The sequence below is a fragment of the Eptesicus fuscus genome, chromosome 23 (assembly GCF_027574615.1).
Source record: "Eptesicus fuscus isolate TK198812 chromosome 23, DD_ASM_mEF_20220401, whole genome shotgun sequence".
Classification (NCBI taxonomy): Eukaryota; Metazoa; Chordata; class Mammalia; order Chiroptera; family Vespertilionidae; genus Eptesicus; species Eptesicus fuscus.
The window spans coordinates 14,006,461-14,023,802 of NC_072495.1; the positions used below are offsets into that span (position 1 = coordinate 14,006,461).

The following is a 17,342-nucleotide window of genomic DNA, read 5'->3' on the forward strand; positions in this document are numbered from 1 at the left end:
AATCCCTTAATTACGCTGTGGTCGGGTGGCACCTGCTTTCCGCCGCTCAGCCCCCAGGGGACCGCGGCGCGGAGGGGTGGAGAGAAGGACAGGGAAGGCGGGCGCGCGGAGGCACGCGCGGCACCCGGGCGCCGGCCGGCGGGACAGCGGCACCGTGGCTGGGGCGGAGCGCAGAGGCTGCCGAGGGGCTGGCGGCTCCCGGCCCGCGGGTCGCAGACCCAGGGGCTGGGTCCCGGGCCCCCCGCCCGGGTCCTGGTCGGGTCGCGCCATGCTGCGCTCCCTGCTCAACGCGCTGCTGCAGATGAACCTGTTCGCCGACTCCCTGGCCGGGGACGCGTCCAACTCCAGCGAACTGCTCTTCGGCTTCAACGCCTCGGGGGCGGCGCTCAACCACAGCCTGCTGTCCCCGGGCGAGCCTTCTCTCAACGGTAAGCCCCGGCCCCGTGGGGACGCCGGGTCCCGAATGGGGGTAAGGTGGGAGGGCGGCGTGGAGGAGGAGACCCAGAGCTCCCGCTCCTCTTGGAGACCCAGGGGCGCCTCCCAGCGCCTCCCCGGGCGGGGATCAAGGGATGATATGGGGGCTTTGAGCACCTGAGTGGGTGTACCGGCGGGGGTCGAGGGTTTGGGAGGGAGATGGTCGCTGAGTCCATTACGCCCCACCTCCCCAGGGGACCCCAGGCCATCCCAGGCGAGGAGAAACCTAGGTGGGTGCGGGCAAGTTCGAGCTAGGAGAGGCCGGGACCCCCTGCGGGGAGGGCAGCGGAGGGGCGTGGTCGCCGGGCCTGGGCCGAGCCGGGCCACTTAGCGACCCGCCCAGGTAGCAGGCTTCCCACCGGGAGCCCAAGTTTGCCAAGAACTCGAAACTTAGGACGAGAGGCGAGGAAGCCGAAATGTTGGGTGCGTTTGCGACAGAGGCGGCGGCCGTTTCAGGGAACTTAGGCGTTTGCCCCTCAGAGGCGGGCTCGCAGCCGGTCCACCGGGCAGAGCTGGGCGGGCAGGCTGCGCTGGCGGCGAGGTCGTCAGCGCTAATTACGGCGATTAATAAATAATGGCCCAGACCGCGCGCTCCTCCGCGTCCCGGGAGCCGGGAGAGGTCCGGGCTCGCCCCCTGCCGGCCGCGTCGGGAACTCCCGCGTTCCCTGGCACTTGGCCCGGGGTTCCCTCCGGTTCTTCCCCAGCCGGGGTCCACTGGCCTCCGCCAACTGGAATCTAGGGCGAGCGCTGTGCTGGAGACCCCAAGGCGGCGAGAAAGGAGACCTGGGCAGTGGTGTGTGTGTGTGTGTGTGTGTGTGTGTGTGTGTGTGTGTGTGTGTACTCAGGTGTTGGGGAGAAGCCCCAGAGCCCCATTAGCATGACCCTTAGCTATTCATTAGCTTCTGTCGAAGCCTCTCCCGAGACCCCAAATGACAGGGAGGAAATTCCAGGGAAAGGGAGCCTGCAGATGTGTCTGCAGGAATTAGGGGGAAAGCGCGGACCGGCAAGGTGAGCCAGGCACGGAGGGAGTGGGGAGGAAGATGGGGGATGAGCTGGAATTCTCCAATCTGCTGGCCTCCCAGACCCCCAGGAGGTTCAGCACAGAGCCCTTCTCACAGACACCTCGGTGCTCTCACAGAGTGCGTTCACTCTGCACTGTCCCAGTGAGGGTTGTAGGGAAGGAACGGATGGCCACGTTCACAGTGGAGGAAGCAAATTCAGAGAAGACAGACAGGAAGGACCCCAGTGGGCACAAAAGCAGCACAGAGCTTGGCTATAACAGACCCCCCCTATTCCCATGAGGTCTGATGGTTAGGTGAAGGGCCCAGGGGAATTCTGGGGCCTGGTGGAATCCGATTCAGGTAAAGGCTATAGGAGCCAAGGTCAGGTCAGGTGGGTGAGGTAGAAGGACCCTGAAGTAATCTTAGTCCAGCTTTTGGGGAAGTGCATTATGGTCTTATGACGACCCTATCACTATTCTTTATTACTATAAAGAAGCCGAGACTCAGAGAAGTTCAAGAACTGCCCAGGTTCTCACAGGAGTTAGTGGCGCGGCCTGAGACTCCCGCCCTAGTTTGTTCCAGCCAACCCCTGAGCGCTTCATCATTCCAGGGCTGCTCACCTGAACCGGGCCTGAGGTTTGCCTGAACTGGGCCTGGGATGGGACGGAGGGGAATGGGGTGAGAATCAGAAGCTTCCACCTAGAAGGGAAATCGAGAAAAAGATTCCCTTCTCCAAGTGGGAGGGAAACCCATCTTCTCGTCCCTGACCGGTTAAGCACACGCTCCCCAGAACAGCACCCCTAGGGGCAACCCATCCAGCGCCCTCATCCTCTCCATCGGGACTTCTAAGAGCAGAGGGCGGGAAGTGAAACCCAGTCTCACACGGAGGCTGGAAGTCGAGGTTCCCCGGATTGTGGGACAGAGTGGAGAAGCGGAGGAGGGGTGGGGAGGTGGGGGACAGAAGCCGGTTCCATAGGTCCTGGTTAGTGAAGGACACAGGTGCCCTGAGGCGGCAGCGGCGCCTACTGGCCGCCGAGGGGTCACGAAGCCACTTTGGATCAAGCTGGGGTATCTGAGCCTGACGGGGCTCCGGGCTCGGGGCTCCTGGATCCCAAACCACTGCAGAAGCGAAGCGAGCAGAAGGCAGCAGGCCCAGGGAGGGGCAGGAGCAGAACGCGTAGTGAACAGACCAGAGAGCACCAGGGAAGGAGGCCAATGCCTTTCCCAATGGTTGGTGGCCTTGCATCACCTGAGGACAACCCGCTGCCACCTGTGCCCGCTCAGAAAAGCGCGTTCCTCACATTTCCACTGCCGTCCGCATTGGTTCAGTGCCGGTGGCTTCACAGGAGCCCGGAACAGGATGGTCTGGGGTGTCCATAGACGGGCTCTGTGCCAGTTCCTGGGCTCCCAGGCCCCGCCCATCACTCAAGCCTTCCTCGTCCCGTCCCGGGGGACCCCAGGCCTGGCCACGTTCTCCATGTCGCTGCCCGGGATGGCGCCCAGGGGAGGAACCCAGTGTGGGCCTTAGCTGTCGCTAGAGGCGCGGGTGGCCCTCCATTCCCCCTTAGACCTGGCCGAGGGGAGGAGGCGGGTGTCCTGATTCCTTGACTTTGCTGTCTTCCCAGAAGGATGTACCCGCCCCTACAGAGAGCGGCTGGGTCCCTTTTCTCTCTCTCTGGAGCTCCCATCTTTCCCCAACTTGCCCGGCCTGAACGCTCTGCGTCCCTCCCCTCCTCCAGGGTCGAGGGTCGGGCCCGAGGACGCGATGCCGCGCATCGTGGAGCAGCCCCCGGATCTGCTGGTGTCCCGAGGCGAACCGGCCACGCTGCCCTGCCGTGCGGAGGGCCGGCCCCGGCCCAACATCGAGTGGTACAAAAACGGGGCGCGCGTGGCCACCGCGCGCGAGGACCCGCGCGCCCACCGCCTGCTGCTGCCCAGCGGCGCCCTCTTCTTCCCGCGAATCGTGCACGGGCGCCGCGCGCGCCCCGACGAGGGCGTGTACACGTGCGTGGCGCGCAATTACCTGGGGGCGGCGGCCAGCAGGAACGCCTCGCTGGAGGTGGCAGGTGAAGTCGGGGGCGTCAGCCCGTGGCCCTGGGGTCTGGGGTGCGGGAGGGCGCGCGGGCCGTCCCGTCTAGAGCCGGCTCCCATCTCAGGCGCTTCCTCTTCCGTGGGGGACTGTGCCTTTGGTCTCCAGTGCCCACGCCTGGGCCTGGTATTTTCTCACCTGTGGCGGGGCAGACGGTCATAGTCATATATATACTCATATTTTCTTTCTCTCTCTCTCTCTCTAGTCCTTCGCGACGATTTCCGGCAGTCTCCTGGGAACGTGGTGGTGGCCGTGGGGGAGCCAGCTGTGATGGAATGCGTGCCCCCCCGCGGCCACCCGGAGCCGTCGGTGACCTGGAAGAAGGGCGGTATCCCGGTCAAGGAGGAGGAGGGAAGGATCACGGTGAGGGCTGGGCCAGGCAGAGGGTGCAACAGAGGGGGGGGGGGGGGGCGGGGGGCGGAGTCAGCAGTCACAAGGGGGCGGGGCCATGCGCTAGGGGTCTGGGACCTGCCTCCGAGGAGGAGAAAGGCCTGAATCCAAGGGTCTTGGAAGGCGGGGAATAAAGCTCGCTCGGGTGAGAAGGCAGGAGCCCTGGGATCAGGGCATCAGTTGACTGGAGGCTGAGAGCCAGCTGTTGAGTGAGGGGTAGATGAGGATGGGTGGGATGGCCTTGGTGTAAGATAGGGGGGTGGAGCATGATGCCCCAGGGACCCCTGGGAGGAAAGAAAAAACCAGACCTGAGCCCCACCTTGGGCAAAGCGACAATTTCCTATCTAGATGGATCAGGTTGTCCTCATGGGTTTGTTGTGGAAATCAAATAAACATGCTTTGGTGGGCTATCAAGGACCAGAGTTCCTGTGATTACTCCGCAGATCCGCGGAGGGAAGCTGATGATGTCACACACACACAAGGGTGATGCAGGGATGTACGTGTGTGTGGCCTCCAACATGGCAGGGGAACGGGAGAGCGGGCCGGCGGAGCTGGTGGTTCAGGGTAGGCACGCGGAGGTGTGGGGTGATGGGAGCATGCGGCCGGGGAAGCACGCGGCTGTGCAGACCCCTGACTGTCCCCTCCCTCCCACGCCACAGAGCGTCCCTCCTTCCTGCGGAGACCAGTGAATCAGGTGGTCCTGGCTGATGCCCCTGCCCATTTCCCATGTGAGGTGCAAGGGGATCCCCCGCCGCGTCTACACTGGCGAAAGGAGGATGGAGAGCTGCCCACAGGCAGGTGAGGAGGGCCCACCAGCTCAAGCGTGTACCCCGCCCTAGGAAACGGGAAGGCGGATACCCGCTCACACAGAGAAGTCTGTTCCCCAGAGCCTGTGGCCCTGCCCTATCCATTCCTAGAGCTCCTGTCCCTGTGGAGGTCTGCCTTGTCCCCTGGTGTCTGTCCTGGGGGAGACAGACGTGGTCTGTAGCTATGGCCAACCCAGCCTGGGGGTGGGGAGTGGGGCAGGTATGAGATCCGGAGTGACCACAGCCTTTGGATTGGGCGTGTGAGTGCTGAAGACGAGGGGACATACACCTGTGTGGCGGAGAACAGCGTGGGCCGAGCGGAAGCGTCTGGCTCCCTCAGTGTTCACGGTGAGGCCCCGCTTGGTTCTGCCCGCAGCAGGGGTGCGATGAGGGACGTGGAGGGTGGGCCGAGCAGGAAAGGATAAGCAGGAGATGTGGGGTCGGTCACCTGAGACTCGGGCAAGAGAGAGAAGGAGACGGCTCCACAGACCTCGAGCAAGAGATGGACGAGAATCTGCTCCTACGTCGGCCAAGCTTGGACTTCTCTCTCTCCTGTCCCCTCAAGCTCCCTTCTTAGTACCCCTGACTCCCCTGTTCCTTTATCTCCCCTCCCCTTGCCAGTCCCACCCCAGCTGGTGACCCAGCCCCAGGACCAGACGGCCGCTGCTGGAGAGAGCGTGACTTTTCAGTGCGAGACCAAAGGAAACCCGCCCCCTGCCATCTTCTGGCAGAAGGAGGGAAGTCAAGTAGGTGCCCACTCCAGGGGCTTCCCACCAGCTTCTCCTCGGGTCCTAGCCCCCCTCCTTCTACATTCTGCAGACTGCTCTCAGGGTTCCGCTTTACCTTTGGTCCTCCCGGGAACCCTTGCAGGTTGTTTGTGAGGATTAAATAAGATAATTAATATGAAGGGCCTGGGCCATAACTAACACTTTCGAAATAAATGGTAATATATTTAGGTGGTAGGGAACGGTCCCGTGTAAGTAATTCCTTGGAATCTTTCTCTTAGGATCAAGGACCCCCCTGAGGATGCAGCAAATTCAATTAGATCTCTCCTTCCCCAGGCCGTGGGGCCTTGGCTTCATACATGGCTCTAGAAAGCAAACAGCGCTGTATCAAAGCTGTGGAGGGTAGAATAGGACTTGCTTTTCTATTTATAAGAGGCCTCCACCAGGGGGCGCGCAATAGTAGCAAACAAATCCCAGAACATAACAACTCCAATGAACATTAACTGAAGTTACAACATAAAGTAACTTCCGGTAAGGGAAAGGCGGGAATTTTGCTACTGGAAAACAATATAACAAAATAAGTCTGATTAACTCCACCCGCTGGGAAACCAGGCCACTATTCCCTCATTCCAAATCCACAGCCACAATTTCCCCAACATCTTCTCTAGCATCGGAGTCTGCTGTGTTTCCATTCGATTCTGAAATGAATAAAAGTGCTGGTGGCGGTAGCGGGTGGGAGTAGGTCTGAGTCAGAGGCTCAGCACGGTGCTCTATGTCCCGAGACCCACACCTACTCCACTACCTTCCGTGTATGTATCCAATGTAAAATGCTAGAGCCGGAAAGTATGTAAACATTGATCACGCAATGTATTACGAGTGTCGTATGATTACTCCATTTCATCTTCTTAGCTGTCCTCTAAGAGTCCTATTTGGGGAAATTGGGGCTCAGGAAGTCCCAATAGCTGGCACAGCGCTGGGGAGCACACCCCCAAATCATCTAATCCAATCGGTCATTTTTCGTGAGTAGGTTTAACTAGTCCGCCCAAGGTCACACAACTGGCTGGGGACAGCGCATGCATCGGCACCTCGGGAACGCTCTGCATTCCGGTGTTGGTGGGGATGGGGAGCCGCCTGCTCATTCCCTGCCTTGGGTCCTTGCTCTGTCCCCAGGTGCTGCTTTTTCCCAGTCAGTCCCATCAGCCCACAGGGCGCTTCTCCGTCTCCCCCAGAGGCCAGCTCAACATCACGGACGTGCAGAGGGGGGACGCTGGCTACTATGTGTGCCAGGCGGTCAGTGTGGCTGGCAGCATCCTGGCCAAGGCCCTGTTGAAGGTAAAAGGAGGTATGTGCCTACGGAGATAAGATGGGACCCAAAGGCCTGGAAGGAGATAATGGCTTCAAAGAGATGTTTTTCTTGGATTCTCTACAAATACGTCTGCAAGGGGGGTGGGGGCATGTTCCTGAGACAGGCCCTCAACGTTTCAAAAGAAGCCACTAATAATAGATTGCTGGTTCCGTGCAGAGACTACCGTTGGGTGTGGAAGCCCCTTCCATCTCGGGGGGAGGGGGGCTACGGGAACGAGCAGAGAATGAGGACAAGGAGCTGGTTGCCTGAGCCTGGGATCCTCCTCTGAGGTACCCGAGTTCTTCCTCTCTCAGCCTCGATGGATGGGCTGCCTCCCATCATCCTCCAGGGACCAGCAAATCAGACACTGGCACTTGGCTCCTCTGTGTGGCTGCCCTGCAGAGTGACCGGGAACCCTCAACCTAGCGTCCAGTGGAAGAAGGACGGGCAGTGGCTGCAGGGGGATGACCTCCAGGTCACCCTAATGGCCAATGGTACCCTGCACATCACCAGCGTGCGGGTGAGTCTCACCCCGGGCCCCAAGTAACTGAGAATGCCCGACTGCAGTGAAGTACCCGCTGGGACTCTACCTCCATCCTAACCATCTGCTCTCTCAGACCACCTAGAGTGCACGACACCCTCCCATCCTTCTGAATACCCTGCTCCACCCTCTCCCCCTACCTTGTTCCGCTCCCAGTTTGCCCGTCCTCTGCCCTCTCCTGCAGGAGGCGGACGTGGGCCTCTACAGCTGTGTGGCCCGGAGTTCCACAGGGGAGGCCACGTGGAGTGCCTGGCTTCGGAGGCGGGGTGAGTTTCTCCTGTGTTCCCTTCTTTGCCGGCGCCTTTCTCCAAACATTCTTCCAAGGCGGCCAATATGCGCCAACCCCCAGGACTGATTTTATCTCCCCAATGCCATGGCCTTGGTAGTGGGAGGAGGAGGAAGAGGAGGAGGACAGAATTGGTGCCCTTGGGAGGCGGATGTGAGTGGAGACGGGTGCACGATGTCCCTCTGTCCACCATCACCACGGTCACAGCTCCACCATCCCTCTGGGAAGGAGGCAGGTTACATTCTTTTCCCAGGCTTCTACTTAAAAGATCGTCTCCTCACTGCAGAAGACGGGGGAGAATTACCAGGCCCGCCTCCGGAGCCCAGCACCCCGCCGGGGCCTCCCTCTCAGCCAGTGGTCACCGACATCACCAAGAACAGCGTGACCCTGACCTGGAAGCCCAACCCGCAGGCTGGGGCCGCAGTTACCTCTTACCTGATAGAGGCTTTCAGGTACAGAGAAGGCTGTTCCCCTTCCCCGGGGGCCATAGAGAAGGGATGAGATGGAGGAGGCAGGTTGGGGGTCCCTGGCTCAGACAGCTCTGCCACCTCATTCCCGTGGTAGCCAAGCAGCTGGCAACACATGGCGGACAGTGGCAGATGGCGTGCAGCTGGAGACCCACACCGTCGGCGGTCTGCAGCCCAACACCGTCTACCTGTTCCTGGTGCGAGCGGTGGGCGCCTGGGGCCTCAGTGAGCCCAGCCCCGTCTCTGAGCCTGTCCGCACCCAGGGTAAGGGCAGGGTCCCTGGCTCATGGTTGTGACATGTGACACTGCAGAGCCCTCCCTCCCCCCGAACCATGGCAGCTCTCCTGTGGTGCCAGGTCTATACTGGGGGGCTGGCCTGAAGCAGGGGGTCATGCTCCCATCTTATTGAGGGAACAAGAGAAGAAGGAGGAGAGGGAGAAGGGAGGAGGAGGGGGAAGAGGAGAAGGAGGGGGAGGAGAGAAAGAGAAAGAGAGAGAGGGAGAGACAGAGTGGAGAATGATTCAGTCACCTTGGTGGCGCCTCACTCCTGAGTCCCTTACTCACAGCGTATGTAGATGATCAGGACTAGAAGGCCCACCTCTGTCCCCGCTCCCCCAGCCTCTCTTGACCCTGGGGTGTGCTCTGGAGCACTAAGTAGTACTGTCTGCAGGGCAGGGCAGAGGCAGGACACAGCACACTGTCAGTGGTGACTCCCTGTCCCTGCTGGCCCCTCCTGAGTGGGCTCTTTGGTCAACAGACAGCAACCCATCCAGGCCAGTGGAGGACCCATGGAGAGGCCAGCCGGGACTGGCTGAAGTGGCCGTGCGTCTGCAGGAGCCCATCGTCCTGGGGCCCCGGACCCTGCAGGTGTCCTGGACTGTGAGTGTGGCATAGGGATGAGGTGAAGGGCAGGGATAACGACGGGGGACACAGGGGCCTCCAAGAATGGGTGGGGGAGCGTGGGAAGGGAGTGGCTGGGGAAGACGGGTGAATGGAAGAGGGGCTGGGCCTGGTATGCTTCCTCTTTTCTCCTGCAGGTCGATGGCCCAGTCCAGCTGGTGCAGGGTTTCCGGGTGTCCTGGAGGGTAGCAGGTCCTGATGGGGGAAGCTGGACAGCGCTGGACCTACAGCCCCCAAGCCAGCAAAGTACTGTGCTAAGAGGACTCCCCCCGGGGACCCGAATTCAGATCAAGGTGCAAGCCCAAGGCCAGGAGGGGCTGGGTGCTGACAGTCTCTTGGTGACCAGGAGCACTCCTGAGGAGGGTAAGGGGCGGCTCGGGGCTGCTGGATGGACAAGAGGGAAGTGGGAGGGGGAAGGCTTGCATTGGGGAGAGCAAGGCAAGTGGGTGGGAAGCCTTAGTTCCCTAAGATGTTAGAACTGGGGGCCGGGGATGGGGGTGGGAAGAGGTTGGGGCCTGAGGGGCAGCTTGCAATGGCTGAGTCCTTCTCACCACGTTCCACCCTGGCCAGCCCCCAGCGGTCCCCCCCAGGCAGTGGCAGTAGCCTTGGGGGGTGAAGGCAACAGCAGTATCACTGTGTCCTGGGAACCTCCGCTCCCCTCCCAGCAGAATGGGGTCATCAAGGAATACCAGGTACAGGGTGTGTGGGAGGGAGAAGGCTGGGGGGGGAGGGAGAGGAGGGCCAGGGCTAGGATTGGAAGGGATCTGGATCTAGGGCCAGCCTTGTGGCTGGGGGTGAGGCTCTGGGGGAGGAGAGGGGGTTCCGTGCCTCTTCCAGGCTGAGTTATACCTGGCTGAGCGCCCTGTGCCATTCCGGGGCGTCAAGTTTCCACGTGAGGCCAGAATCCCCTTCCCGGCTCTAACCTGGGTCCCGGCCTCCCCAGATCTGGTGCCTGGGGAATGAGAGCCGCTTCCACCTCAACCGGTCCGCGGCAGGTTGGGCGCGCTCGGCGGTGCTGCAGGGGCTGCTGCCAGGTCTCCCCTACCGGACCCAGGTCGCCGCGGCCACCAGCGCCGGCGTGGGCGTGGCCAGCGCCCCGGTGTCCGTGCAGCTGCGTGAGTCTGGGGGTGGGGGGGTAGGGGGTGGGGGGACGGAGGGGCTGGAAGTTTCCAGGCCCCTACTGCGCTCACGGCCCTGACCCCCACAGCGACCCCACGGGAACGGGAGCCGGCGCTCGAGGCGGGCCAGGGGCTGGCGGAGCGGCTGGCCCGGGTGCTGCGGGAGCCGGCCTTCCTGGCGGGCGGCGGCGCGGCCTGCGGGGCGCTGCTCATCGGGCTCGGCGGCGCCCTCTGCCGGCGCCGCAGGCAGCGCAAGGAGCTCAGCCATTACGCAGGTGAGAGTTGGCGGGGGGCGGCGGGGGGCGGCGGGGGGGCTGCGGGCCTAGGGCGCCCTTGGACGCGGGGAGACAAAACGGAGTGCCTTGGAGCGGACCGAGCCTGGAGCCGCCTTCCTCGGAGGGAGGCGGGCCGCCCGGAGACAGGGAGTGGGAGGCTCCACCTCTCCAAAGTGGGAGGCGGGGGCTGGAGCTACGCCCCGGGGAGCAGGGCATTGTCCGCTGCGCGGAGGACCCCGGAGCTGGCGGGACTGAGGGGGAGGAGCGGGGCCCGGAGGGGGCGGGACCGGAGCCTGGGAAGGGGTAAAACTTACCCTTAAGGCGCCTGGGGAGGAGAGAGCAGGCTCTGCAGTCAGCGTGGGTAAAGGGGGGGGGGGGGGGGGCGAGTCTAGCCCGGCTGGTGTGGCTCAGTGGTTGAGCATCGACCTATGAACCAGGAGGTCACGGTTGGATTCCCGGTCAGGGCACGTGCCGGGGCTGTGGGCTCCAACGAAGTGTGGGGTGCTGATCAATGATTCTCTCTCATCATTGATGTTTCTATCTCTCCCTCTCCCTTCCTCTCTGAAATCAATAAAAATGTATTTTAAAACAAGCAAATAAAGGGGGCGAAGCTAAGAAGATATACTCGTGAGGGAGGGGTGTGGCCAGGACCCAGACAATACAACCCTCAACCCCCCCTGATTCCCGCCTCCTTCCTGCGCATCTGGAGAGATCTGAGCATCTAGACCAGCGGTTCCGTCTTGGCTGCACATGGGAATCACTCGGGGAGCTTTAGAAAAATACTAAGGCCCGAGTCCCTCTCACTCCTAGCACTTCTGATGAAATTGGTCCCGGGTGCAGCCTGAGTGACGATATTGGGACGGGGCAAAGGAGGGGGCAAGAGTGTGGCTATTTCTGACCCTTTTTTCCATTTCCCCTCTTCTTTCTCCCATGGGATCCTTTCCGGAAGCCTCCTTTGCCTACACGCCTGCAGGTGAGCCACCACTGAGTGCCCTGCGGGGTTCAGACCCCAGCACAGGCTCTTCTCTCATCCAGTCTCCCCTCGTCTTCCCCAGTGTCCTTCCCACATTCGGAGGGCCTCTCGGGAGCCAGTTCCAGGTAATTCGCTCAACTTCCTTCCCAAGGATAGTGGGATAGTCCCCTCCACCGACAGGCCGCACCCCTTCCTCTCCAGGCCTCACTGCCTCCTCAGCCGGCGGCGTGCCCACCACCCCCACTTCCTCCTCCTCCTCCCCCCACATTGCCCCTGCCTCCTCTACTTCCCAGGCCTTCCCGGGCTCTCCACCCCAGCGTCCACATGCTCTCCCCCAGGCCACCCGGGGGCCTCGGCCCTGCTCCCTACCCTTGGCTGGCAGACTCCTGGCCCCACCCATCTCGAAGCCCCTCCGCCCAGGAGCCCCGAGGAGGCTGCTGCCCCAGCAATCCCGACCCAGACGACAGATATTACAATGGTGAGGAGTTCTCCTTCCCTCCGGGGCCCACGGGGCCCCAGCACCCTTCCCTCCTCTCCACCTACTGGGGTGCACTGCAGGGAGCCCCAGTGCTCCTGAGGCTGGTCAGCCCTCAGGAGGATGTGAGTTGGGGGTGTCCCTCTGGCCTCCCCTGTGCCCTGGTTTGGGAAGTCAGGTTTGGGGTGGGGTTTCCTCTTGCCCTCCATTCTCCTGTTGTCCTGTGTTTCTGTGTCTGCCCTGCCTCTTCCCTGGGCCCCCTCTTTCTCCTCCTCAGAAGCCGGGATCTCCCTGTACCTGGCTCAGACGGCGCGGGGCGCGACCGCCTCCCCCGAGGGTGCTGTCTACAGCACCATTGACCCAGCCGGGGAGGAGCTGCAGACCTTCCATGGGGGCTTCCCCCCGAACTCCTCCGGGGACCCGAGCACCTGGAGCCAGTATGCTCCCCCGGAATGGAGCCAGGGGGACAGTGGTACGCCTCCCGGTCCTCTCGCCCCACACTCCTCGGGACCTGGCCCAGCACTTGCTTCTGGCCGGTCTCATCTCTGCCCCTTTCCCGCTCTGCTCAGGGCCCAGGGCAGGCAAAGCGAAGCTTCTGGGGAAACCTGTGCAGATGCCCTGCCTCAACTGGCCAGAAGCCCTGCCCCCGCCCCCTCCTTCCTGTGAACTGAGCTGCCTCCAGGGGCCTGAGGAGGAGCTCGAGGGCGGGTAAGGATGCTTCTTGCTGCAGATGCCCTAGCGTGGGACCAGCCCCGGCCGCCTGCAGGGAGGGCAGAGAGCTGGAGAGGAAGGGAGGTGGCACTGGACAGCCAAGGAAGGTATGGAAGCTACTCAGTCATCCTCACCCTCCTGCCTCTTTCCCCAGCTCAGAGCCAGGGGAGTGGTGCCCACCAGTGCCCGAGAGGAGCCACCTGGCCGAGCCCAGCTCCAGTGGAGGGTGCTTGGTCCCTGCATCCCGAGGGGAGACCCCCTCTCCCACACCTTCCTACGGACAGCAGTCCACAGCCACTCTCACCCCCTCACCTCCCGACCCTCCCCAGCCCCTCACTGACATTCCCCATCTCCACCAGATGCCCAGGTAGGGAGGCGCATGGTGCCTTGCATGTTACAGACCCTCAGTACATACCTGTTCAGTGGATGGATGGATGGAAGGAAGGATGGATGGATGGATGGGTGGATGGATGGATGGATGGATGGATGGATGGATGGAAGGATGGATGGATGGATGGATGAATGGATGGATGGATGGATGGATGGAAGGATGGATGGTGGGTGGGTGGATGGATGGATGGATGGATGGAAGGATGGATGGATGGATGGAAGGATGGATGGATGGATGGAAGGATGGGTGGATGGATGGATTGATGGATGGAAGGATGGATGGATGGATGGATGGATGGATGGATGGATGGATGGATGGAAGGAAGGAAGGATGGATGGATGGAAGGATGGATGGATAAATGGAAGGATGGATGGGTAGATCTGGGGTGCATGAGGGTAGGAGTATGATTTGGGGAGAAACCTGGAGACTAACAAGGTCTCTCACTCCCTTCAGACTGTTTCTCCCTTGGGTGACTTTGCCAGCTCCCGGGAGTGTTTCAAAGACATGGCTTTCCTCATGTTCCACTAGCTCGGGAGTCTGGTGGGGGCCGGCCGTGTCTTGTTCATTTGAGTATTAGGCCGAGTGTCTAACACAGTGCCTGGCACACAGTAGGCGCTTAGTGTTTGTTGAGAGGACAAGTGCTAAGGCCTGTGTCGTTGCAGGAGGGTGCCCCCGGAGCCCAGTTCCCCTCTCAGTGTGTCCCAGCCCGCTCTGAACAGCCACGAGGGGAGGCCTGCTGGCCCAGGGGCTGGCCCCACAGCCGCCCATCACTTCAGCGCCAGCCCTGGCCCTAGCACCGCCAGCAGTGCCCCAGGTGAGTCTACAGAACCCTCACCTCATCCCCCTGCCCCCCAAAACCCCTTCTAGGCCTTCTCTCCTACCTGCCCCTCTCCCTTCTCCTAACGCTACAGGGAGAACCCGGCAGGCGCCCCCGAGGGAGATGACTTCGCCACTTCAAGGGCCCCGCGCCCCTCGGAAGAAACCCAAGGCGGCGCCCTACAGGCGGGAGCACAGTCCTGGGGGTGAGGGGCCATGGGCCTGGGGGGCGGTCACAGTCAGTAGCGGACACGGGCAGAAACCAAGGGCGGGCTCTGAAGGCTGGAGGTGGGGAGCAGGCAAACCCACATCCTGGGCTGTTCATTCGCAGCCTCCTGGCACCAGGGAATGGGAGTAGGAGGGACTGGTATCAGGGGAGTGGGACCCTCCGCTGAAACAGGCCTCTCCCCAGACTTGCCCCCACCGCCCTTGCCGCCCCCAGAGGAAGAGGCGAGCTGGGCCTCAGGGCTGAGAGCAGCAGGCAGCATGTCCTCCTTGGAACGGGAGCGCGGCGGCGGGGAGAGAAGAGTGGTGCAGGGGGGCGCCCTGGGGGCCCATCGGGGGCCCCTCCCAGATGGTAAGGAGGCCAGGGCGGGCTGGAGGGCACTGCTATAGAAGGTGGGCTTCAGGACTGGAGGCTGATAGTACAGTGCAGACGGGGCCATTGATGAGCTAATTTCCGCCCGGCTCACCCCTCACTCTCATTGGGTTTGTGCATTTGATCAACATCGAAGGCACTTGTCTCTCCAGTGGTCTCTGAGCAAAAAACCCCCTGAGGTTCTCCAGTCGTATCCTTTCTCAGGACCAGCCTCAGTGGGAGAAGAACAGGGATGGGTGTTCCCTGCAGGTTTCTGAGCGCGTGTGATGTCAAGGCCGCGGACTGGCCGCTCTGCTTCTCAACCCCAGGATGGCCTGAGCCCTTCGCCTGCCCTCAGCTCTCCTTCCAGAGCTGGGATGCGGGTTGGGGTGGCACAGGGGGCCAGGAGTGGCGTTCTGCCCCCTGCCTGGGCCCAGCTACTCTTTTCTCTTGTGCTGCAGAAGAGGCCTGGCTCCCTTACAGCCGACCAAGCTTCCTGTCCCGGGGCCAGGCCGCCAGCACCTGCTCCACCGCCGGCAGCAACTCTTCCAGGGGCTCCGGCAGCTCTCGGGGTTCCCGGGGCCCTGGCCGGAGCCGGAGCCGGAGCCGGAGCCAGAGCCAAAGGCCAGGACGGAAATGCCGAGAGGTGGGGTGGCAAGGGATGGAGAAAGAGTGGAGGGCTAGGGATGACTGGGAAAGAGGGAGACAGAAGGGCTCGCCGGGGAAGTGTGGAAAGGAGGCGGCCCAGCGAGTGAGGGGCCAGGGGGAGTCTTGGGGAACAGTGACAACGGGTGAAGGCAGATGACACATTGCAGAGGAGGCTGGGCTCCCCGAGAAGTGGGTCAGGGGAGGCGGGTGAGAAGTCAGCCTGGCGGTCCCCTCCCGTGGTGCGTTTGCTGTGGGCCAGGCCTTGCGAGCCAGCCCGTGTGTCTCCCTCTAGGAGCCAAGATAACGCGTGATGGAGAATCAGCAGTTCCGTGGGGGAAAGGCTTGTCCCGGGCCAGGAGCCTGGATGGGCGCCCCTCCCCTGGTAAATGAGGGGGTGCAAAGAGGAGCAGGAGGGGTCTCTTCCCTCCCGGCAGTGACAGTAGGGCTCCCTGAGGACTGGCTGAGAAGCCAGGGAGACAGCTCTTCCGTTTCCGCCCTACCTACCTGAGACCCGTTTGTAAAGAAGGACAATAAAGAGTCGGAGTGATCCTGGGCCATCGTCTGGTTTCGCACGGGATGAAGGGGGGCAGGAGGGGCCGCCAGGGGGTGTACATCAGGGCCCTTCCTTTTGAACTTCTGTCAAAACTAGGTGAGGATGGGCTAAGACAGTGGTCGGCAAACTCATTAGTCAACAGAGCCAAATATCAACAGTACAACGATTGAAATTTCTTTTGAGAGCCGAAAAACCGACTTCTGCGCATGGGGCCACGAAGTTTCAATCCCACTGTACGTGCGTGCCCGCACGTGGTATTTTGTGGAAGAGCCACACTCAAGGGGCCAAAGAGCCACATGTGGCTCTCGAGCCTCAGTTTGCCGACCACTGGGCTAAGAGACCCGACCTGTCCCGCCTCCTGAAGTAGCTGAAGTCACTGTCCCCCCAGTGACAACCAGAGGGACTTTCCAAATAACCATGAGAAAATTGTCCTGCCCTCGGAGAACTAAGCCAGGCCCTCCCTTCGCGCCCCCTCCGGGTGCCCTGCCCCTCTCTTGCAAGGAAACATGCCCGCGTCATAACAACTTTTAAACTCAAAGAAAGGAGGAGCTCCTGGGGAAACCCGGGTCAAGGAGGGAAAACAGGCCCTGACCCGGCTGCTCAGTGGTTAGAGCGTCAGCCCAAGGAATCCCAGGGTCTCGATTTGATTCCCGGTCAAACCTCGGTTGCAGGCTCGATCCCTGGCCCCAGACGGGGCACATGCAGGAGGCAACCAATTGATGTCTCTCTCTCCCTTCCTCCCTCCCACTCCGTCTGAAAATCAATGGAAGAATTTCCTCAGCTAAGACTTAAAAAAAAAAAAGGAGGGATGATCGGCTTTTCAAACCTCTGAGCCCCTCCTCACAGAGGGTGTGTGCAAACAGGCACCTCCTGGCCAGATGGGATTGGTTTGGCTGGCACAGAATTTTAAACAATTTGGCGGTGAATGCCATGGTCCCCACCACCCCCTCACGCACAGCCAGTGCCACTCGAGGGTAAGCCGAGGCCTGTTTCCTTCCTGTTTGCTCTCCCCCGGCTCAGGAACCACCCTGGGCTCTCGGGATTGCCACTGCCCCCATGCCCAGGCTCTGACCGCTCCTGCCACTTTGTCCGAAGTGGGTACAGTCCCTTTCTCTCCTTAGGGCTAGCTAACACGATTGGAATGTTTTTTTTTAAAGGAATTTTACCAGGAAGCTAAAAGAGAAGCAGATTCCAGAAAAGGAAACTCAGTAGGAGAGGAAGGATGGTTGTCTGCAGCTCGGTTCCCTCCTCCTGGGTCACACCCTCCAGCCCAGACTGGCCAGGTCAGGGTAGTCCGGGCAGCACCGCCCCCGGGCCCCGCCTTCTCAGCCTCCAAAGTAGAGTGGCCTCCCATAGAGCCACAGGGCTTTGGGGGATGATCACCCCCTTTCGGGGCCCTCCCTGAAGGTGTCTTGCTGTGGCCCTGCTCATGTTCATCCCCCCAGCCCGAGGATTCTGCCCCTGACCCTTCCTGCCACGTGGGAGAGATGCCCTTACCCGCTCCCCACGCTGTCTGGGGCGGAGGCCCTGGGAGTCCCGCGTCACCACTGGTTTGCTCTGTTGTTTTGGTGGAAGGGTTCGCACCTGCCAATCATGACAGGTGGCTCTACCTTTGGCGGGATGAGCTACTTTGTTTTAAGAAACCACCTGGGACTGGTCTCTGGGGAGGGGCTGGGGCGGCTGGAGGCAGGAGTTGTCTTCTCAGCAGACCCTGGCCGTGGCCCAGCCCTCCCTTGCCCGGGTCCTGCTTCCAGTTTGATGGATGAACATAATTCTCCCCT

At 61.6% G+C, this 17,342-nt stretch overlaps 1 protein-coding gene across 1 annotated transcript; it reads left to right on the top strand.

The window, feature by feature from the left end:
- The first annotated feature begins 268 nt into the window (after nt 1-268).
- ROBO3 (roundabout guidance receptor 3) lies at nt 269-15,330 on the top strand. Its single transcript, XM_008142868.3, has 28 exons — nt 269-428; nt 3,215-3,541; nt 3,770-3,927; nt 4,398-4,518; nt 4,614-4,752; nt 4,981-5,108; nt 5,382-5,506; nt 6,656-6,827; nt 7,145-7,350; nt 7,556-7,637; nt 7,944-8,109; nt 8,222-8,388; nt 8,882-9,003; nt 9,162-9,387; nt 9,595-9,716; nt 9,968-10,139; nt 10,232-10,417; nt 11,367-11,390; nt 11,473-11,515; nt 11,729-11,868; nt 12,143-12,337; nt 12,435-12,573; nt 12,731-12,943; nt 13,630-13,781; nt 13,879-13,989; nt 14,196-14,360; nt 14,822-15,006; nt 15,301-15,330. Exons 1-28 carry the CDS (start codon nt 269-271, stop codon nt 15,310-15,312), a joined length of 4,158 nt encoding a protein of 1,385 aa, XP_008141090.3. The 3' UTR covers nt 15,313-15,330.
- Nucleotides 15,331-17,342: the final 2,012 nt, after the last annotated feature.

Coding starts and splice junctions, on each gene's coding strand:
- ROBO3 (XM_008142868.3), top strand. CDS start 269: ATGCTGCGCTCCCTGCTCAACGCGCTGCTGCAGATGAACCTGTTCGCC. Junction 5,109..5,381: donor TGGCTCCCTCAGTGTTCACG/GTGAGGCCCCGC, acceptor TCCCCTTGCCAG/TCCCACCCCAGCTGGTGACC. Junction 13,782..13,878: donor CACCGCCAGCAGTGCCCCAG/GTGAGTCTACAG, acceptor CTAACGCTACAG/GGAGAACCCGGCAGGCGCCC.